General features: G+C 43.4%; 1 protein-coding gene across 2 annotated transcripts in view; it reads right to left on the reverse strand.

Moving 5' to 3' along the window:
* The window catches only part of RHEB (Ras homolog, mTORC1 binding), a 41,862-nt gene extending 18,959 nt beyond the window's left edge, over window positions 1-22,903 (reverse strand). The window contains exons 1-2 of one of the 2 annotated variants that reach the window (XM_063324364.1): window positions 22,534-22,903; window positions 3,284-3,355 (exon numbers count right to left, since the gene is read on the reverse strand). In XM_063324364.1, the coding sequence (XP_063180434.1) occupies window positions 3,284-3,355; window positions 22,534-22,585 (124 nt within the window). In that variant the 5' untranslated portion in view covers window positions 22,586-22,903. The remainder of the gene's footprint in view (window positions 1-3,283; window positions 3,356-22,533) is intronic. The other variant, XM_063324363.1, reaches the window with a different exon arrangement.
* Between the last annotated feature and the right edge of the window lie 1,122 nt (window positions 22,904-24,025).

The following is a 24,025-nucleotide window of genomic DNA, read 5'->3' on the forward strand; positions in this document are numbered from 1 at the left end:
GGGAGAGTTATGTGCACATCTTCATCAGCTAGTCCTTCTGACCTATTTGCTTGGAGTTCCAAATTAAGATTCTAGTTTTTATTCCAGTAAAATTGTAGCTTTATGTTGTTCTGATCTTCGCTCATCTGAGCTAACCTGCCTTCAGAGCCCCATCTGGCTCAGTGTCCGCACAGACTCCCTCCACACACTCCTGCTCTGCAGGCATCTTCCTTCCCTTCCCAACACTCCCACAAGTCATCGTTCCACTAGTTTCTCAACCTGGCGCTCTCAAGAATAGCCACCCATCGCAGTGTCACTCCAGTTGGGACATTCAGAAAGGGAAAAATCTATCTTGCTAAGCAATTAACTTTTTGCTCTGTTGCTGCTAAAAAAACTCTACAAGTTACATTTCCTGATACACAAGTTTAGTAGAAGCAACTGAATTCAACACGCTCGTTAGCTTAAATAAACCAACTTTTCTGGTTCTCATGTAATATAAGCAAAGGAAAATGCAGCAGTGAAGCAGTGCTGACTTTAACAAACATTAAGTGAAACCTGATGCAGCTTATTTTCCCTTTACCACTTCCAAAGGCAGCAAGGATTTTCACATCGAAAAAAATGTATCTACTACAATATTAGGTCTTATTCCTATTGTTCGAAGCGTATACGCTATGCAGCTTGTTCCTGTAAGAGCTTAACTATAGCTTGCCTTCTATACCATTTAGCTTTACACTCAATTTTTTGTGCAAGTTTTATTATGTGAAGACAAAAATTATAGAGATTAAGCTACCAGCAGTATGGCGGCTTTCTACCCTTTCATCAGTGCTGGTAGAATACTGTAATGAATTCTCCGTAACAATTTTCTGGAGACAAAACAGGAAATCACACAGGCCAGACAATTCTTTAGCCTGTATTTTTTTCATTTCCAAGTTTCTGACACTAATGTAGACCCAATCACTAGATGAAACTGAAAAGGTTTTATAACCTGCTATAAAGCACTGGAAGAATGCATCATTCTCCAACACCGCCCCAGCATAGGAACTTCTCAACCCCTTTCGCCAGCACGGTCAACCAGGTTTGAAATTACAAGCCAGGAAAACAACAAAAGAGTTGATTACATACTTTGTGTCTTGTGACCCTGCACAGAATCAGAAACATACAACTGGGAATGTCGGAAGACTGGACTGATCAAAGATTTGTATGTAGAAAAAGCATTTTAAAAAGACGAAGAACCTAAGTCAAAAGAGTAATTTTGTACTAACCCCACCAAAACTAGTTTCACATGTCTTAAAAAAAAAAAAAAAGATACCTTCAACATAGTTTAAATTTTAGTGGTAAATTTGAGTGTTATCTCTTCCGTTCCCCACAGAAGCATTTTAAAAACATTCTCTCTGTCAGGCCTTAACGGGGCTGAAGGATGGGACAGACTCCTACTGTTCTGAACCGCAGTGCACATCTTTTACGTGTTCAACCCTTACTTTCCCAGCAACGTGTTCTGATGCAAGAAGGGCCCTTCAATTCTCTACCTTTCAGAAAGGAAACTCCTCCAGCCATGCCGCAGATCACAAGACTTTCACCAAATGAATAATGCTGTTTGTTTTCCAAACAAATAAGAAATCAAGTGAACATTAAGCCTTTTCAAGACGCCCACTCCCAACAAAGTTTTCATGGCCATGACATGCTCAACATTTAGAGTCTAAATCTAGCAAGCAGTCAGACTACAAGAGTCAAGTAAGTGTAGAATTCATCCAGAGTGTATTTTCATATGGTTAAGAAACACTACCAGAGCAAGACATACAACTACAGAGTTACTAACAGCAGTTACAGACAATAGGTTTCTGTGGACGAGAGCCTGTAAAGGATAAACAAGCCACCCTGGTATCAAAGTGTGAAAATCCTAAAAGAAGATGCAGAGTCAGTATTTTGGAGCGACTTTGACCCGTCTCTCAGGCTTTATTCATTCCCATATACCTGCATGAAACTAAAAGATTACTTCAAGTATTTTGCATTTATATAGCACAGACAGTGAAAAATAACCTGTCCCAACTGATAATAAGATACAGATAATAATACAGAAACCGATCCCCAATACTTTGTTAGCAACTTTAATTCAAAAAACCCCTTATTTATAATTCTAACAAAGTAGGAAGGGATGATAGAAAGTGTTAATGTTAATGACACCTGTATAAGCACTAACAGATCATTCAGGTCAAGGGGCAAATTATCCACACTGACTCGCTAAAGCACATTTAGAGCTTCTTCAAGAAGTAGCATTTGACTTGTAGTTCTAAGCAATAAAGTAGTCCTGAGTAAACTATCCTGATAGCTACTGATCTGTAATTATCACCATATATACCAAAAAGAAGCACTGTTCTGCTAATTATTTCATTCAAATTACCAGAGTATCACACAGGCTTAACATCCTACCGCACAAGTTCAAAACAGTAAAAACATGTGCTACCACTGCATTTCAGAAGTCATTAAAATACAAGAACTCCAGGGTTACGATCATGAAATCAAAGTTTTATTTGCCACATGATTAAAGTGAGCCAATACGATCAAGTTACTCAGCCTAGCACCACAGCTGCTCGAGTACTTTATGACAACCACTAGCTCAGAAAGGGGTGGCTGGATTGTAACGAATACCGGGTCTAACTCACCTCTGAAGTAACTTGTTGCTCTTGGCAGCATTTTTAGTATTAGTATCTTTACTCACCCGCTATGCTAGCTATTCACAAAGGCGCTAATATTAAAAAAACTGCCAAGAGAAAAAAAGACACTTGAGAAGTCAGTTAGCCGGTATTTGCAGCAAGTTGATTTTTATCAACCAGTTGGAAACAAGTAATTTAAAAGATTATCCTTTTATCCTGGCCACAGCGTGTCTGCCTTCTAAGGTGTCACTTACCCCTGACTGGTATTGCTGGCTTTGTGTTCATCTGGATATAATGATCAAATAAGACACTTGAGACTTTGGAATATTTGTATGCAGTGGCACATTTTCATATAGGTATGACACACTTAATTTGAAGTGCTGGACATCATACATACATATAATATAAAAAGGAGATACATTTTAGCCAAATTGATTACATTTTCCTTCAGTTAGTGTTAAATACACACACAATTATTTCCACGTTGCAATACTGTAGCTGGCTAAGCACTGGTTTAAAAGAGTAATAAAATTTAACAGTTAATTAATGAGCTTTAATGTTAACAGGTAAGTGCCTATATAAGTAATAACTACAAAGACTTCTGATAGCATTTAGTTAGGTACAGAAGAGCAGCTTGTCAGTTATTTACTTACTGTTCTCTATGGTTGGATCATATGAATCAACAAACTGTCCTTCCACAAACTGAATCGTCAGTGAAGATTTTCCTGTAAAGCAAGGAAAAGAATCTTGTGTTAAAAAGATAATCTTGTATTAAAACAAGTCTTCAGGCTGTTACCACTTTACACTCACTAGTAGATACACTAATGTTTTTATAAGAGGCAATATGAGCTTTGTATGGTTCATTTAAACTATCTATACCTGACAACTGACCTATTTTTAAATTAAGTGCCTACTCCTAGTAACTGGGTCTCCTGAACATATAAAGAATAGCGCAAAAGCTACTCCGCATGCGTTCTGCTTTTGTTTTAGCATAGCATAATTGAAGCACCTCCTCCAGTTTACAACAAATCTAAAAGTAACAGTGTCCAATCCTCATAAAACTAAATCTAACAAACTGCTATACTTGGGAGGTTTTTCTGTTGAGAAGCAAGGAAAAATAGAAATAATGTTCAGTCATGGCACAGAAAACTAGGAACTTGGACAGAATTAGCCAAATTTGGTTTGATTAGGAGATTGGACATATTTCTCATGACAAAAGGATGATCTCAAAATTCCTGACATCAGTATACTCTCCTATTAATCCTCTTAATGCCACACTACAACAGATTGGTGGACCCTGTATTTTAAGCAGAGTGATTGAGGAGGCATCATTGGATTTCTTTCTTTTGAAAGCAATTTAACTGCTACTTTTGCAGACAACATTCCCAATTTCAGTTATGCTGATCTGATCATACACTCCCCAATGAAGAGTAACACAAAACGTTGCACTTAGTAGCAGACTGAAAAAATGAAAACTGATTTAGTCTTAAAAGATTTTGCAAGATGGTAAAAGCAAATTGCATACAATAACCATAAAAAGCACCTTTAGAGCTCTGCAACTCAAGACTTTTCAAAGCATTACTGAAGTCTTAACACAATTTCCATTACAGCACATCTTCTACATTTGGGAATCTACTAGATCCTATTACATTATGTTTACTGGATAAATACACTCTTCTAAAGATTGCCAAGTGCATTAGCTGCTTTTTGCACATGAGCATATTCTTCATGCTCCTTTATACTCTTCTCATCAGCAGGAAGCACAAACAAAATATGACCTCAAGTTAAAATTTAGACTCCAGATCATCCTACTGAGTGGAAGCCTTTCAATGACATTGTAAGTAACCAACGTTGTGGTTGAAGTATGTAGTAAACCTATTTTCAAGAATTAATTGCTTTGGATAAAGATTGCCCGCTTGCAGTGTTCAGACCATGCTATGTTTATACTTCGCTGTAGGAAGTGTTATTTCCTAGGCAATTCTTCAGAAGATATTAAAAAACAGTTTTCCACTTCAACCCCCCCCACTCTTGCTTCATCATACAAGGCTCTTGATCTGTTCACATTTGACTTTTTATTATTATCAGCATATGTAGCAAGTCATTTTGCTAAAGACATTCTAAAAAATTGCAAGTCAGACAAAGTACAAGGATCAAAGTGATGCAAAGGAACTTTGGCTTAATATTTATATTACATGTGCAGTCCATTCCTTCATTAACTGCAGCACTTCCAGGACTTACTTCTCAGGAGGAAGGAAGAAAACATTACACCAAGCACCACCATTTGGGATTTTCCAACACCCATAACCTTCATCAACTCTTGTTTGGTTTATTTTAACATCATTGCCCAGCTCTGCCATGCTTACCCCTTTGCCGTCTCAGATCAATCATGCTTGTTTATTCAACATACAATGCTAAAAAAAGCAGACAAATGCCAAAAGGACCAATCAACGCACAACCCGTTAAGAGTTGCTTTTTCCTCAAATCAAGCTCCTGGAAACCACTTTCTGATACATCTAACACCATAACTAAAGGTGTCATACCCGCTGTGCATGAGTTTACAGAGAACACTGCACTTTAAATTGTTGCTCCAGCGGGGGGGGGGGGGGCGCAAAGCAACCACACACATCTGAAATCATCCTAATAAGGACAGACTTAGAAGTGAGACTGCGCATCCCAGCAACTTTCTAAAAGCGTGTATTTTGGACACCACTTAAGAGAGTGAGATGAGCTTTCAGGCTATTTATTCTTCAGCTATAAGCTTAGGAAGTTGCTACCCAGAGCTCATGCTTCCAGGGTCTTTGCCAACACCAGCACATTAAGCACTCCATTTTAAAACAAAGTGAACTATTCCTATATTAGGGTGTTATATATCTTCAAGATAAGAGCTAAGTTAAGCAGAGATCACCACGGAACATTTTTCCTCCTAAGAAAAACCCTAAACTAACCGAAAGTCTTGACTGCTAGCATCTGTCTGTGCTAAGTCTGGAAACTGAATACTAGAAAGAAGTCGGAGCCAACAGAAAATGCCGCTTTTGACATCCAGCTGTATTAATCACTGCGTTCCTCTTAACAGTGAAAGAGGAGGAAACAAAAATAGACAAAACCAGTGTTCCAACACTCTCCCCCTGAATTCCTCCAAGCTTTGTATCAAGTCTTCCAGAAGAGGATGCCTGCTTTCCTAGATGAGACACAGGGAAGCTCTCCAGTGTTGGATTCAGCCAGGCACCCCTTGGGATAAGCGCAGGCAACAGTATCCAACTAAACCAAAGGGGATGCAGGAAATTTAAAACCAGAGTCATTATCACCCCCGTGCCCTGTCTCAGCCCATGCCCAAGAAGCACGCAGGAGCATGTAAACAACAGCTTGGCTTGAACTTTGTCCCACAGGTTTTATTCCAGGCCTTTGACCTATGCTCGCAGACGGAGAGGAAAATTAAGCTGACAATTTAGCTCCTATCTCCTCTTTCCCCAGAAAGGCAGGCAACATTTTCAGAGAGAATTACAGCACAAACGCAACGTCCGCAGCGCAGGGGCCAAGGAACCGCAGGCAACTGCATTTGCACGTGCTGACTCCCTCTCGGAGCCTGGCAGGGAGGAGGCCGCGGGGAGACACTGCGGCCTCAACACGCACCCGCTGCTAGCGCGCGTCAGCCTAAAAGGATGAGAGACCCTGACACCAGCAGCAAAAACTTGATTAATTGATTACTCGGGGGTGCGTACCTCAAAAAAGGATCAGCTCTAGTATGCCCTCATTTGGAACAAACGCCAAATGTTTGGGTTTTTTTTAGTTTGCTAAACTTTTCCTTGTAGCATCCTCCATGCTGGTACTTTTAGTGTATCCACTGCCCTCAAGTTTTAAGAAAATGAACATCTGTTGAGACCGAAAGGAGAAGTGTCACGAGCACAAGCAAGACAAAGTCTGCTAGAAGCAGTTCACTAAACTGATGGAGACTTGTGATTTCAAGATGAAAAAACATTTGCAAAATCTTACTGAAGGAGATTATGGTTTCACCTTTTGACTCTGTTCAGAATCAGAGAGTTCCAAAAGATTACGAAGAAATAAATAAATCAAATAAGGGCAACACTGGGGCAGGGCAACAGGGCGACTCCTCCAGCTGTACTTGCTATAGTATCTCAAAGCACCAGATACTCTGCAGCAGAGGAGTTGTAAGCAAAATCCTGCAAGTTTACTAACTCTGCCTCTCCCTGGAAGAACAAGACAGAAGGTAAGGGCTGGGACAAATGGGTTTTACAAGTGTTTAGAATACAAGTCCCAGGTGGCCAAAACTTAAGTTGTCCAAAACTACCCAAAGGGTATTTGCAAACACAATTTGTTATTTATGACATGCAGCAGGAGTGGTAAAGAAAAGTTTTCCACTGTCAAAACAGAAAAGGAACAGGTTTTCAGACAGAAAGCCATTTCAAAAAATAAAGCTGTCGTATTTCTGCTCATACAATAGACCACTCAGTACATAAAGCAGAACGTCCATAAACACTCTGCGTAGTGCAGTCATCGCACATCAGTTTCAAACGCCATCACAATTGTCAAGGCCAAACAATTGCCAAATTGAGTTTTTACTTATCCTTTTACTGCTTGGACAAGAGCTGTGGTATTTAATCTAGCCTTAAAATTCACGCTTTACAACACCAGGCAGTTTACCAAGAAGATGAGTAACCGAGCATGGATGGGCTCCCAGACAGTTGCCCCACCTCCCCCCCAAGAGAGACCATGCCCTCTCCTCGGTGCACCACCACATGCCCGCCGTCCCTGTCCCACATCCTCATTCTCCTTGCAATAGGCAAGAGGGAAAGCCCAGATGAAAATTCTCATCCGCAGCCAACTTCCCCCCAAACCCAGGAGATAGAAATGATGCAACTGGCCAGCGAGCAAGTCAAACAACAGCTCCACAAGCAAGGCATTGTGCAAGCTCTGCTCTGCAGCTGCCCTGGGACGTGGCACCCCCACAATGACGGCCACCGGCAGTACAACGCACTTTATCTCCACAGGAAGAATTTCTCAATACTCGAGATCGTCTGCACAAGCTATCAGTAAACAGTTTGACCGGGTCAAGAGCAACAGCTACTGAAGAGCTGCAATTCTCCGTTCTGTTAGAATTTTAGATACATACTTTCTTTAACCCATTTATTTCCATTAAAACATCTGCTTATGTGCTTCGCTTAATTATGAAACACTTAACAGCTGGCAGCATCTAATCCACTCCTACCACAAGCCTAGCACCTTACCTAAGTTAGTCTCTATGTAGAACTACTCAGCATTACCTACAGAACAAACTAGTTCAGGTTTTGTCACAAAAGGGTTCAAGAAATTTCATAACGAAATGCTGCCAGTCATATCAAATTAGATTAAGACCTACTGCGTACCCAACCTTCAATATGTCACGCACGGCTCTGCTCAGCCTACTACCCTTCACAGAGCCGAAGTTTTCATACCGTGAGTTACACTCCATTTAACTTGAATGTTGGGATCTTTATCTGCTTTAATTCAGAATACCAAGTTGCACAAAATGGAGAAACCAGCATTTGCACGGTGCAGATTAGCTATTTGTCCTATTTCCATACCTCCATGCTGCAAGAACAGAAAGGGACAGAACAAGTTGTTGGAGCAGATGGAGGTTTAACTGGGGAGCAAAGGAAACCATAGCATCGCTCTGACAAAAATCTTTTCACAAGATAGCAGATGATCTCAGAATCCATCACTAGCTCATCATTCATCTCAGGCTTCATCATTAGCAACTTTCTATGGTTAATTAAGATTTTTTTTCCCCCAGGTATTAATTATGGCTATGTAGTTGCCGTTTTGCAGTCCACTGGTATGTAGTTTGGTGAATCACTCTAATGACTATAAAAACAATACATCTGGGTTGATAAAGAATTATGTTTCTAAACCTCTGGAGACAGTGATAAAATGAGTAGTCTGTGTTTTACTTAGATGCAGCTTAATTCTACCTTTAGACTTTTAATCATGAGGAATTATCACTTATAAACATCTACTTTGAGCTGCAGTTTTGTCCATTTTGTAGTGATTTCCTTCCGACGTAAACACTATGATACCGGGATTAAAAAATGATTTTCTGATGGTTACAGAGAAAACTCTTGCCAACACAGAGAGTTCAACTGGTGCACTTGCTCACATGATACTCATGTTTGATTTGCAATACAGAGCAGTGGCACTCCTCTGCTCTCAAAGTGCTGTCTGAGCTTTCTAAAGGACAGACGGAAGGATCTGCCCTTATAATCCTGTAAGAATGAAAGTCTGAGGACCCCAATGAGGCACCTTTTGGTAGCGAGGGACCTCAAGAGCAGAAGAGACCTTCATGACAAACGAAACAGCAGATCAGCATTTCAGGACAACACAAGCCCTTTTTCAACTTCTGTGGCACTCTTATCCCATTGCTACAGCTGTTCCCTGCGTTCTCCTGATCTGTTTTTATATTAGGATATAAGGAAATATATTTGACAGGGCCAGGTATTTTAGCAAGAACCGCTCCTGCTGTAGAGGAGGTGGTGCACATGATGGTCCGCAACTCCAAGAACACAAGCCTGCAGGGAGAAAAGGACACATACTGATGCTGGTTTCCCCTCCTTCTGCATTACACAATCTTCTTGAGGTTTATCAAAGGTATTCCTCTGAAAGCCAGAAGAAATCTGAGAGGCAGTCATTTAGAAAGGAAGTCAGATGGCTTCCTTTATTTTCTTCAGATTTCAAAGCAGTCAGTCACACTCACAAGCATATTTGCAGGCCCCTGCAAAGTTGGCAGCAATGAGTCTTCAAAACACAAACCAGAAAGTCCTAATGATGCTCTCTAGATCATATTTTCTGTAAGGAAAGCAAGAAGAGAGCACGTGCTTTATTCCCTGATGTGTAACAGCAAGCTTGCTCCATCCTGCTGCAGTGCTCACCCCTCAACACTCGCTTCTGCTTTGTTGCGACGTATTAGATGTCCAGGCAAGTACGTACAGAAAAATTCCATCGTTTTGCTGCAACAGCTTAGTTGACACTTCCAGGTGTCCATTTTGTCTCCATTTAAGTCAGTAAAACCTTAATGAAGGCATGTCAGAAGAAGTGTTTTGGTTAGTGCACAGACCAATTACCACTGCTTGTTACCCTTGCTGGCAGAAAAGTCTGTGCCACAGTTTGCCTGATTATTTCTTTTTTAATGAGGTAAACCAATTTTAATTCCACATGTTTACTATCAGTTGTCAAAGATGGAAAAGCTGTTACATGGCTTAAAGGAATCCAGAAAACCTGTGGCATGCACCTCACCTGGCCAGGGTATACATGCACAGATGGCAGCACCCAAGATGCTTTAAACAGGTCATGGCAATGCATCATGGGCTCTCCTAATTACAAAGGAAATCCAGACATTCACACCCAAGATGGTCAATCAGTATTTGCTCAGATAAACACCATCCTCTGTATTCCCTTCGGACCTCCTGCAGAAACCGTGCATCCCTGCAGCACCTTCCCAGCTCCCTGCCCACAGCACCGTGCCTAAAATATCGCGGGTGGCTGTAGAAATTCAGAGGCAACTTCACTTATCAGACATGTCTGCTAGCATAATTAGCAAATGTATTCCTAAACTAAAAATCAGGCAGTACTACTTGACATACTAGACTTCTAAAGGGAAGCTTATTAAGCTTAAAGATCAGACCCTAATGTTTCAGTTTATGACACACTTAGAAGGAAAGAGTCTGAACTCTGTACTGATTTTCCCCCGAAGAGGCAAAATTCAAGTCATACTGCTGGGTAAAAGCCAAGTCCTCTCTCCCTATGCACACACTTCAAGCAGCTAATTAGGTATCTGAATAAACTTGACCTTTCTTTGGATCATTGGCTATGTACAACAGGAAATGTCTTTGAAAGATATTTGTAGTAACTGTCATTGTTTCGTCACTAAATCAGTTTTAAAATGCTATGTCATTAGAAATAAAAACGTGCATCTCTTGCTTTAAATGCATTCCATGCATTCTCCGTCTTTACGGTTTCAGTTTCAACACAAGGGAATGAACTCCCAACTTCCAGTCAGTTCTTTCTTGATGCTGAAGATCACTGGTGTGTACAGCTTAAATTACCTTTCTGCAAGCCAGAAATACCAGGACTGGCAGGTTTTAAACACTTATTCAAGAAGCGGATCTTTCCAGCTGTGGTTACCAGCACCAGCTCTCCATCCGCTGCACAGACACTGCCGTAACTGCACTTGGAGCACAGATGAATTTAACGGCAAAAGCTGGTGAACTCCACTCTATGCACAGCACGTGGGATAAAGCAGCTGTTCAGGTTTACTGTGGGTTTGCAGCCATCATTTTCCTTTTTTTAATTTCTACACAACTGGCTGAACTTAACACCAGCCGTGTTAAGTTATGTGCTACTACCGACCACCTGGCAAAGCAGCGTGCCATTGAACAAGCCAGAGCGCACAGGTACACATCAGGATTTTAAACATAACATTTCGATACGGAAACAGGATAAACTCTTCCTTTATAAGGATCTTTATAAGGATTGAAGCCATAGCATTCACTGTTGCCAAACACTGCAGCCACATACCTCATCGCTGCTTACAACCACCACCGAGCAGAGGGCTAAGTCTCTGAAAACATCAGTGAAATTTTCCCGGCGTCACTATAAAAAGGCAAGTCTAGGAGCTTGACCCAGAGCGTATTGTAATGCCAAGTAAGCTGTCAGAAATGTGTCTGAAATGGCGAGGAATGGACCCTCTCTGCAATACTACGATGCGTATCACTGAGGGCCTCAAGGATCTTCTTGGAATTGCAAGAACAATAGTAAGAGAGGTATTTCTCTCGTCTTTTTTTGTAGAATGACAGAAGGCAAGTACGTGACAAAATTGTAATGGTAATATCCCCTGTCCCGGTAACACCACACAAGCAAATAATGTGATACATATCCAGCAACTACAGCTAAGAAATTTCAGCCTTATTCTGGAGGGAGGTCCACGGAGTTCTTTGCCGACCTGTAGCAGAACCTGAAAATACTACTGATTTGTCCCAACAAAGGCAGGCTACTTTTACAACATATATATAAATCTAACTGCATAATAATCACTAGAAGATCTTAGCAACAAAAGGCAGCTTCAGCCTGCAGCACTAGGCACAACTATGAAGTAGTCAGTGTTACAGGCTCCTCATGTCTCCACTGATGGTGCAAAGTCTGATCAACCCCATGTCAACAAAAGCTAGCCAAAACCTGACTTTCATGGAAAGCACGGTGCTACTGGCGCTCAGCATCGGCACACAGCACTATTTACCTGCTATGACCTACACTGACGGAAGTTCCCAAAGCTGCATGAAGTATCAGGAGCTGCAGTACCAACCCTGGTAACACCAACATCTCTTAGCACAAAACAGAGAAGGTGGTCTTTAGGGATACTGACAAAGGTTACTGTTGATTCTCTCTTCCACCGTGGTCAACCCCATCATACCTCCGTCACCAGACGCATAGGTAGAACTGAGATAGTCTTGATGAATGATCATATGGTTGAGCCTTGAACCACTTTCATTCTCCTGTGCTAGCACAAGGCTGCTGTGGATCTATACATAACCATGCCAACATAAAAACAGTATTCCTGAACCGTACCTTCCTGTACAAAACCTGCCTCCTCCCATCAGATTCAGATCAACTTTGGTAAGTTACTGTTGTCTCTCCTCCAATTCAATTCTAGATCTTTCTTCTTTAAATTAACTTTATAGGCATTTTCCATGTTCCTTCTGCCTAACATGTGAAGTTCCTCCCCTTTATTAATGAGGGTTGAAGAAAACCACAATCTGTTAAATGCCATCTCCATACCATACTTTACACAGCTGGAGTTACTCATTAACCCCTCCCCACTAACTCCGATTGCAAGCCTTCTTCGTTTACGCAATGACCAGATCAACATAACAGAGTAGCCTCTGAATACAGAGGAAAATCTGTTAACAGTAAGGAAGGTTCAAAGTAGTAATATACCAAAATCACAGACATGACAGACATGGGTAAGAGACCAAGTAAAAAGACTCTAGGGTAAGGATAACGCCATGCAGAGTACAAGAAGAATGATGAGAGCCTCCAACCTTGGGAAATTTTAAGGGAATTTAAGCCAAAGATCTGTGAGATACGACATGACATAGTTGATTTTGCCATAGGGCAGAAAAGATAGCATAAGTAACCCTTGTTTGCTACAGCATACTATAAATTTCTTGCCTGTCATGACAGCCAGCTGGCGTTCTTACCTTCCTAGCCAGTGTGCATCCATCTGCTGGCTCACAAGGTACTTCAGATTAAGAATTTTTGGGTAGGAATCATATTTCTCTATTTTCAGGTTTAAAACTATCTAGTTCAATAGGTCACAATACAGAACTCTGATCTTTGCAAGAAGAACATCACCACCACAGAACAAATCAGACACCACCCCCCCCACCTTTACCCTCCCCCAACCACTTGAAAACAGCCCAGGGAGATAACTAAGGATGACGCTTGCCACCAGACATTAAACTATTTTCCCATTTAGACTGTCTTTCACAAGTGAAGTGTCTTCCAGCCAGTCCAGCTCCACACCTGAGGAAGCACTTGCCAACAGGAGCTGGATTCTCCCCTTCCCAGCACTCCGCTAGCACAACCACACAACTTGGACAAGGAGTTGAGTATCAAGTTACAGTTTAAGGCAACCCAACTTCAGGCTGATCTTCAAGAGACAGAGCAGTGCATTGTATCTGTCTGCTATACAAGTCTTTGCATATCAATACAAAGAAAATTCTCAAAGTGCAGTAGTGATTATTACTGTTATTATCTAGTTAAATCATAAATTAATCCAGCTAATCTTAAATTCAAGTCTATTTTAAACAGTATCTAAGAAATTAAGTACATCGCACCTACTTGGCAGAAATGGATAAAGTATTAACTATTACAGGCAAATAGGTCAAGGGCCAAGATCTTCTATAGAAGGATAGAGCAAAGCCCTTCAGAAGTTGCTTACTTCCTTAGCCTGGCTATTTGTGAAATAACCCATATCTTAATTTTTGGTTTTCACACTGTAAGAATTGGAGAGGCACGGCCCAACTTTCCCCACAGTAAGGTGACCTTAAAACTTGGGTCCATGCACGCCTTCTCATACTGTCCCTTTTTCTCCATACCAACCTCCACCTTTAAACCCTTTCAACCTTTGGGAGGTACAGCCCATGCCCACATAAGCAGCTGGACACCAAATTAACGGGATGCTCATATGACCATCTTCAGAAAAAAAAAGAAGCATATATCTTACAGCCTCGTCATTAGCTATAAATTGTATACGAGGTAATGACTTTTTAAGATCACAGCCTTTTTGCCTGGAAATGCAAAGAGAGAAGGCATCATCTTATTTTTCTGTACTACCATTAACTTAAACTTGTTCATAGCGGTTCGTAGTGACAAAAGCAGAACCAAATGCTAGGCTGAGGAACACCATCCAAGACATCCATCCAGCAGAAATTTCAGCAAACTTGTCATTGAAACACTTCTGGAAGTTTCACTTTAACTCTTCCTCTGTCCTACCATCACACTTAGAGACAAAAGATATTTTGCAGTTGAGGAAGGACAAGCAGAAAAACAATTTAGGTGTCATAAGACTGCTTGATACACTCTGTATAAAGAGCATGATTTTGAAACATTCAGACAGCTTCTTATTCTTCTTAGCTTCACTGCTCAGAAAAACTTGAGTTACCTTAAACAGTTTTTAGACTTACGTTTAGCAACCATAAAAGGTTTATCAAGAATTTTGACAACCTTTTTCTCCAAGCATGAAAAGTTAAAACAGTACCACTACAACCAAGCCCTTTCTTTAGAATTTATTCACCAGCGTCAAACCATACAGATGAAGCAGAACATCTATTAGAAACATACACTTCCAAGAAAGCAATGCAGAAGAAGGTACTGCAAAAAACACAGTGCTTGTGTATATGCACGTTTCAGAGCAGAAACTTCCAGTTCTAATTAAAAAAAAAAATATCTAATTCTGAAACAGATTTTAGAACAACAAAAATTTGTTATAAATGGAGGACCAAGCCTTAAAGCAAAATACACTTCACTGCATTGATGTCAAGTGCTTGTTTTGACAGTTTGTAGGACAGATTTAATGGAGTTTTCCTACATATTACGCACCCCAGCTCTTTGGCATATAGCAAGAGTACCTTTAAAGGAGGTCGTACACATTGAATGAAGTTTTGGCAATACAATCTGACAAGTTGTTGAAGCTAGACAGATGTATCCCACTAACTCAGGAGACAATGTTGTCAAGAGACATTTTCATATCATAATTTCATATTACACTTGCACATGTTCACACCCACACAGTGAAGACCACTTACGTATTCCCTCTTTTTCCAAATAAAAATTCACTTAACTCAGTACTCTACAGAATACAAATAACTAGCTAAAATTTGTCAGGCATGCTGTTCTGGTCCCTGTAATCTAAAATACTGAAGAATACAGATAACCATTCTGGAAGTATTAACTCCTCATTCTTTAACAATTCAGTGTAATAGTAAAAAAGAGAGCAGAAAGGAAACCTCACTGTTTAAAGTATAATCTAACAGGAAATTGTGATTTCTTCAGTTCATATCTATTTAATATAGCAGCACTGCAACTTTTCTGAACAAGTCTGAGTGTTACACATTAGGGTCTTTCGTTCCTTAAAAGGCCTTCAGAAATCATTCAGTGCTTCTTAGGCCTCAAAAGATTAATCTTTGGCCATTATCCACAAAGTCTTAAAGATCTCATCCAAATTAAACTGCTATAAATTTCCTCCCCATATTTTTGTCATAACTTCTCCAATTCACATAAGAAGTCTCATCAGAAATTCCAAGTAGCCTTCCCTTTTGCAGGAGCCCCCAGGGCTCACAAGCTGTTCTTTGTCCCATCTTCGTCTTGACTGGTATACCGTGCTTGATAACCCAAAATCTGCACTCCGAGAACTTGTATCATCTGTTTACACCACTACCTTTTTCACCATTGTCTCATCCTGCATCTTTCAAACAACTATACTTAAAATTTGCACCTACAGCGATCAAAGTGCATATGGTAAACTAAGGAAGAATCAGTGCACCTGAACAGATTAAGTAGTTGTGAACCATCTCTATGGTGCAAAAGTGTCAGTAAATACTGACAACTAAAGGAGGAGCCAACCGGTATTTGCTGGCGACAGGTATTCTGTAGGATATCTTAGCAAAGACTGAAGATTACTCTGAAAAGCAACAGAGCCCTTAGATTTGTTTCCATTCGTTTTTGAAGTAGGGAGGCAATCAGTGATTCTGAATGCCTTGCACATTGCAGTCTGGACCTTTGGCTTTGCTCCACTGCAGCATCTTTACTACTAAGCACTTCCAGAAACTTCCAGCAGATCATAATCACTTGAAGCATCATCTGAATTTGAACACTTCAGAATGAGGTTTAGATTTACTGCAGCTCAAACATCTTTTCCTTCATTCTGCATCAAAGGATTAGATTTGACTGCAGAAGGTTATTTAAACAACAATCTTGAAAAACTTGATTTCTTCATGGTTCCCTAATGCACAGTCCACCACCTTTACAAGGCTATCTTTTTCCACCGAGAGAAAGTTCAAAAGGCCCGCTGCTGAAAGTTTATGAAAAAGCATTCACGCTTATCTGGAGTGGTGGAGGAAAATACTTACAGATGTGGTTTCATAAGAGGTCTGAGCGAATCAAAGTCTGCAAGGCCACAAAGAGTCTACTCCACCCTCCCCAAACAGCTCACGCTCCTCCTTCCCTCTGTCAGGGTTGCACTTACAGAGCCGACCAGCTGGGCGACAGGAAAACTTTTCCTTCTTGTGGCCACACTTTTGAAAGAAATCAGTTCCCTGAGCTGGTGACCAGGCTCCCAGCGTGCCAGTGCCAGCTCCCAGCTGGAGGCAGGAAGGTGCAACTTCCAGCCACAGCGCAGGATTAGCTCAACTTGTGCCAAGGGAAGCTCCACCCTACACAGTTCATTTGCATCTGCCATCATTACATGGCAATTAAAAAAAGAAAGTGGCAGGGATGTCTCTTGAGAAGAGCTGCACCTTAAAGCCTGTTTCAGCACTTTGTTCAAAACCTGCCTCTGTTTACTTCTTACAAGTTCAATACAAGCATCTTTTCCCCCCAAAAAAACAGTTCAGCATCCACTGTACTTTGTATTTCTCAAGCAGAAAATACAATCTTTAATGGCCCACATTGATGTGCTTTTGGTAAACTTAATAAACCTTGTTAAGAGGTCTGCTAAGCAACATGTAGCATGGATTTTCTCCACGTTCTTCCCTTTCCCCCCCATCCCATATACCTTCATTTGCAGGGTATCTGCCATCAGTGAGCAAGAACCGTCTAGGAAAGCAAATTTCCTGGCCAGGATTGGAAGAGAGAAATTCTAAGCAACAACCACCCCCCAATCGCAGGAAGCACATTTCAGTTTCTAATGTTATCAAATTCACAAGTTTGCCATTCATTTCAGATATAGACCTTGGAAAACAAAAGGAGACCTATCGAGTCCTTAAGGAGACAGATCCATGACCAACAAGGGCAGCTTCGTGTTTTTCCATACCATGTTTCATGGCTGCAGCTTCCGATTGAGGGTAATTTGCATTGACACCAAGAGATTTTGACTCACACAGGATTCGCAGAGCTCGAGTGCATTATGAACATCCCACAGAGAAGCTGTTTCAGTTTTGGATTGAATACACAATTAAGTCAAGCAGTTTTTACAATATGCCCTTGAATGTCACCTCCAGGAGAGCTACAGGAAGTTAATCATAATCGTTAGTTTATCACATTTTAGCCTGCTCTTCTAATCCCAAATGTGTGGTTACGCTACATTTCCGCAGCAGCGCGCGCGCCGCAGAGGTGGTTGGTTTACCCAGAACCTACACTTAAGGCAGTGTAGTGTATCTAAATGAAGAGCTTCAACTTATATAGCTTATAAATTAGAGGATCTACGTTTCATTTGGTTTCTCCCATCGACATTAACTCTAAATTGAGTAATCAAATACCAAAACACTCAAACCTACAAGCAAAATCTGCAAGTCGTACTATTAGAAGAGATTGGAGTAGGCAATTTAAGAGTTAATCCTGGAACGATGTCCTCAAATAACCCTACGGTGGCTTGATATTACAGCTGAACATGCTGCCTCTAGTGCTTCCAGCTACTGCTATCAAATGCACTGTAGCAACTCTCACTGCTGAACAGCGTAGTCAGCCACACCAAAATGCAATTAAAGCTGGCATTTCCAGCCTCAATTCAGTCCCCTGGTAGCTGCAACCTTTTCTTTTAGCAGCATTGCTGTGCCCTGGCAGAGAGAACGCGGTCCTCACGAGGGAAGCGCTATGAAAATAATCTTGGCACTTACTAGGGACTCGGCAAAATTTTAACCTTAGGTATCAGCTGGATCCTGAAGCGCTCAATTTTCCTGTTAAATCTCAGGCTTTCCCATGTTGCGGACACAACCAATTCTGTAAACCAAATTACAGCTCACGACAGCAGTAATTTCTCTGTTCCTTCTCTTTTGACATTTACACGGGCAATTTATTGCCTGCTAAAATTACCACTTCCCTCCGTCCAATATCAAAGGGATACCTCCTCAGGGCAGTATACTACTGTGCGAACAGATGCCATCTTTCAGAAGCAACAAGCAAAGCCTCAACTCCATTTTACAATACAAACCTCCGAACATTCAAATAACTCACGTTTTCAAAACCTGTAAGTATGTTTTGTCCTAAGAATTATTCTTACTATTTACCAGTACTTATTAAAGGTATTGCTTTTTCTGCCTTTCTTGCTTTCAGGCAAGGTGGGGGGAAGTGGTTTTTAGCCTAATACAGCCACCTGGAAGCCTTTCCACATAAATCTAACATTGGCAGATAATTTTGTTCCATCAATGGGTTTTTTTTTTTTTTTGCTACCTGCATGCCGCAGTCACAGACCGTGACTACTTCTGCCTGCAGTATGGGCTGCTCTCCACCCACACAAAAAAGTTGATTTATTTGGCTGGGGAAGAAAATAGGTAAGTCACCACTAACTTAACTGCATTTCCCCCATCAGAGCTATAAACTGACCAGGAGAGCATTTTCAGATCACCAGTCCATACACAGAAAATTCAGAAATAGAATTCCAGCTCCTGCAAGTATATCTGTAAATACCAGCAGCCCGAGTTATATGAACAGCAAAAACCAAATCAGGCTGAGATAGTGACCTATGACTGAAGCAGTTGATCCGAACACCTCCTTGCTTATCTCAAATCCATCAGTTCAATACAGTACAGAGAATCCCAGTAATAAGCTACTTTACAAGATGGTCTAAAAAAACCTCTTCTTTGGTACAGGCATTTTGTATGTATCTGAATTTACTTATTTCTTCTATAAACAAGAAGCAAACTGAGCACAAAGCATTTTGGACAACTATACGCTGCTTTTTAGAGTGGCTGTTACTCTGAAGAGATTCAGAAAACCTTAGTCTTGCTTGATTTATTTCCATGCAAATCCTTTACTTCCAATTATATTTAGGATATATTAAATTATACACAAAATACAAGGATGAAGATTCTTTTTAGCGGAGTAACTTTATAAAATTTTATGCTTCATCATGCGCAAGACTGATTTTTTCCAGAATCAAGTCTCAAGTAGCTGGTCCGCTGTGGTAATTTATCAAAAAAACAGTAACCAAAGTCAAGTTCCTCCCATTGTGAAACTCAGATTTTTGGGACGAAATCCATCTGATTTCTACTCAGAACCTCACTGAGAAGAGCACGCTTACATAATGGAATTTAACTTTCTTAGACCGATTTTAGCCTGAGCGAAACCCAAAGGAGACTCCCAAAGGAGTGATTTTGTCTAGCGTCATGCCACAACCTGTATGCTATACCCACACGTAATTGGCCTTCCTCACCAAAAAACAAGTCCCAAAGTTCCTGGCAAATACTCTGTCTGCATCTCGGAAAGCATGTCTGCCTGCGAATTCATGAGGCTTCCGCTGTGATCTCTCCCATCAGCACAGAACACTCGTTTCACATATGAAAGGGTTGATGGTGGTGTTGAAAGATAGAGGGAGTGTATTCAAACAAGCAGACTCCTGAATTTTCTATTCCGAGAACTATTATACCAGAATACCACTCCCAACCTCTAGTCTGACAACAGCACTGGGATAAGAATGAAATTTAACGTAAGTAAAAAGAACAAGGGCTTAGCATGGAGCCAGCACAAGATTCAGACTGCGTTTCACAAATCCCCGTGGAGGACATGCTTGTCCATTACTATGCATGCTCATAACCTGAAAGATCCGCAAAATTGTTGAATCATCAACTGTAGGGAACAGCTCACTGCTTGAAATATGTCACCAAAACCTGGCTATTTCAACACGTAACTGAAAGAGACAGAGGGGAAAAAAAGCTCGCCATTTTCTGATTAGCTTCATCTCAAACACCACACAAATTACAAGGAGAGCAAGCAACTTGAGGGAGCAGGTCACCTCAGCGTTTACGCTAACCTATAAAACTGTAAACATTTTACAACTCACCAGAGTTGGCCTCCCTCATTCCAGGGTCAAGATTAATGTTAATGGCAAAGCAATGTAGCTCCCTAATTATAAAAGGAAATTTAGAACACGTTTCCTTCCAGTCCTTCAGATTTTGGAACTATTTCCCATCTTAATGAACATTAGCTCTATTCAAATATCGCATTTTCCCCAGAAGCAGCGCTCTTCATTTTCTACCACCCAAAAGCTTGTCCTAAAGAGATCGGATCCTTTCTTACCTAGGGTTCAAGTAATATTCTTGCCATCATGACACAAAGCCAGATTTACTTAAAAGCTTTGCTGAAGCCAAACTCAGTAGCTATCCTCCCAGACTTCAGGAGGCATACTTGGATCAGCAGAGGACCCAACCGAAACCTCACAGTTTAACTTTCTTGTTTTTCTAACAGCTTTACAAGATGAAGACAGACCCCAGTGACCTGCTTCTACTGCTTGAACTTTTTACATAAGTATTTGCCTAGAAATTTAATGCTCTCATATTTACAGAGAGTAACTTTGCAGTTTTAATGTGCGAGATTTTTACCTAAGAGGTAACACACAATTGTCAAGGACAACAAAAGGAAAACTACAGTAAAACAGACTTCCCCCCCCCCGCTTAGTTCTACGTTCCCATCAACCTCATACTGCACTAGTCTTAGAAAACTTTACTTGAAGTTCAGCAGTAGGTCTTAATAGACGTTAGATAACTCTTTGCCCCTCCTTTCCGTATGAGTACTATTGTTCAAAACATCACCAACCAGATTAACAGTTGCACACTATTTCTTCTGTTTTTGCTCAACTGAGTATACACCCTACTGCCACCCGATTTTTTGACTGCTGCCTGTCATTGTCAACAGATGAAAACCCACAGCTCAACAGTACACCCAGTCGCCATCGCAAACTTCTAAAGGACAAAACTTCAAGCATTCTTCCTTCCCACTTGTACTGCCCATTGCTTGTATTTGCCAGTGCTCAAAGAAGATAGAGAAAAGACAACATAACACGCGCAACAGACAACGGAAACAGACGGGAACAAGTGATGTCAAATATACCGTGCAAACTGATCAATCTACTACTTGCTGTTCCTCTGAAGGACTAGATAAATTCAGCATCCTTTTTACATCACCCCATCTCAAATACCGGCTGCAGATACATACAAAACAATTAAGAAGGGCTTATTTAGCCTTTTTTTGATCTTGTCGAAAAAAAAAAAAAACAGAGCTTTGTTTCAAGGGTTCTTTCTGCTGAGTGTACAACAAAAGATAGATTACTGATTTAGCCACTACTTTAGTGTAAAAACCCCTTTTATAGCAGCATAGTATCTCTCTGTAGCATTTTTTTTTTCCAACCGCACATTATCTTCAACATTGATCTACGCTTTTAAGCTTGATCGATCAGGGTAGCTGTACGATGGCTTATTCCCCTCTGCTTTGAGAGCCTGAACGTCGAAACAACCGAAACCGTTTTCCATCAAAGATGGTGAATGCAGGAGGAGGAAGGATCACAGGTGGTGGCAGTTACAGAACAAAATCAGCTACTACAGACTTTGTGCTGGGCGATTCCAGGCAGTTCCTCCAAGCAGATGAGCCTGTGCTGGACGGAGCCCGCAACGCCCTGCGAGGGCAACACGCCACAGAGTCAACGCACCCCCACGGCCTGAACGGGCACAACCGGCTTCACTGCGCTGCTGATACGAAGGGAATGAACAAAACAAAAGCCAGAAGTGGGAACAGACCAACCTGGTTTCCCTTCGGTAATTTAAAATCGGGCTGTAAGTCCTTCCCAGGGGCGCGTTAAGAGGAAGTTAGGCCGGCGCCTCCCCGAGCCGGCGGGGCGGGAGCGCTCCCGCTGCCCACCGCGTCCCGCATCGCCCCCCGGCAGCGGCCAACGGTGGGAGGGGGAGGCGGCACCCCCTCACCCACCACCACCCCGCCACTCCCGGCTCCGCAGGGCCGCTCGGGCGGCGACCTCGGCGGAGGGAAGCGAAGGCCGGGCGGGGGGGGGGGGGGGGGGGGGGGGGGCGTGTGTGAAACTTCCTATTAAGGGCACGGCGGCCCCGCAGCCCCGGGCCCCGCAGCACTCTGCGGCGCCGCCATGGCGGGGCCCGCCCGCCCGCCGCGGCTGCGCGCTGCCGGCGGCGGGAAGCGGGGCGGCACTCCCTCCCCTCCCCTGCACCTGCTGCCGCGGGGGAGGGCGATGCGGCGGGGGCCGCCGGGACGGGCCGCGCTTCCCGCCCCCCCTCCCAACCCCCCCCCCCGCCGGCAGCGAGGGCGCTGCGGAGCCCGGGCCCGCCCGCCCCGGGGGAAGGCCAGCCACCCCCCTTCCACCGCCCCCCTTCCCCCCGTCACGGCGGCGCCCCGCGCTCACCCACGCTCCGGTAGCCCAGGATCGCGATCTTGCGGGACTTGGACGGCGGCATCTTCTCCCCCGCCCGGTCCCGAACCACATCAAGGGCGGCGGCGGAGGCAGCGGCGGCGGTGCGTGGGCCGAGGGAGAGCGGGCCGCGCCGCCAGCCGCATGCGGCGGCGAGGGGAGGGCGGCGGAGCGGCGGGTCCGAGCGCGCGGGAGCCGCGGCGCCTGGCAGCAGCGGCGGCGCCCGCCCCACGTGACCGCCGGGCTCGCCAGCCCCTCACGTACCTGTGCGTCACCGCGTCACAGGCCGGAGCGGGCGACCTCGCCGCCGCCGCGAGCCGGCGCCAGGCGCCGCGAGGGGGGAGGGAAAACTCGCTGCGTCATGCCTTCCCCGCCGCGCGCCGATTGGGCGGCGCCGCCGCAAGGGCGGGCAGCGATTGGCTGAATGAGCGGCGGCCGCGGTAACGGACGGCATTCGAAGGAAGGGGCGGGGCCGACCGGCGAGGGCGAGCGGGGACGCGGATTGGGCGGAGGGTGCTCGGCGGCCGCGCGCGCGGGGAGGGCGGTTGGTGCCGTCCAACGGCCGGCGCGCGCCTGAGGGAGCCCTGAGCCCGCCCCGGGGCCCCGGCGGCTCCTCAGCGGGAAGGCGGCGGCGCGACGGGCCCTGCAGCCGGATCCGGCGCTGCCCCTCGGTGTGGGAGGTGTCGCTCGGTGAGGCGGAGCGCTGCAGGCGGTTGGCGGCGGCCGGTTTCCCCTGTCAGCGCGGCGGGGCAGGCGGTAGAGCCGGAGGTTGCAAGGACAGCGCTCGCCGGGCCGGCTGGCCCGAAAGGGGTAGCTCCGCCGGGCTGCGACGCTTATTTAAAATCCTCTCGGTGCCTCTTCAGAGCGTTCCCTTTGCACGCAGATAAATTTGGTTGCGGTGGGGAAACGTTGGGTCTGAGCATCTGTGAAGTGCTGGCGAGCGCACGGAGGGGGAAGGGTGAGGGGAGGAAGGAGAGTGTTAGCGGTGGGATCCGTGCGGTTTAGACTTCGGAAAAAGTGAGGGCTGCGGGTGCGAAAGGTGACTTCAGCACCTAATGGATGCAGAGTTCAAAGGAGAAAGGCATGAAGAACAGAAACTTGCATTTTTCCACGTTTACTGCTACTTAATTTGTAAACATTCTTTTGTAACATTTACTCATTCCGCATTTTATTGAAAAAAGAACATTGTATAGAAGTAAAAATCGTGTTTTCTATGCGCATCTTGTCTTTTTTTGGGGGTACGCTCATATCTAACATGCAACTATGCTAGGGTACAATTGACTGATACAAAAACTAAACCAACCTAACAGCTCGATGGTGTTAAGGGAGATGGGTTTTCTTCTCCCTGATCTCAACCATTCATTCCCATGTACTAGCCACTCATCTAAGCTGGTAAGAGGGCAGGGAACTAAGGCAAAACTATTTATACACAAAAGCGATTTGCTTATGAAGAAGCAGACAAGCTTTAAAGAGGTATCTGCACTGT

This window comes from Chroicocephalus ridibundus, chromosome 2 (genome assembly GCF_963924245.1).
Source record: "Chroicocephalus ridibundus chromosome 2, bChrRid1.1, whole genome shotgun sequence".
Taxonomy (NCBI): Eukaryota; Metazoa; Chordata; class Aves; order Charadriiformes; family Laridae; genus Chroicocephalus; species Chroicocephalus ridibundus.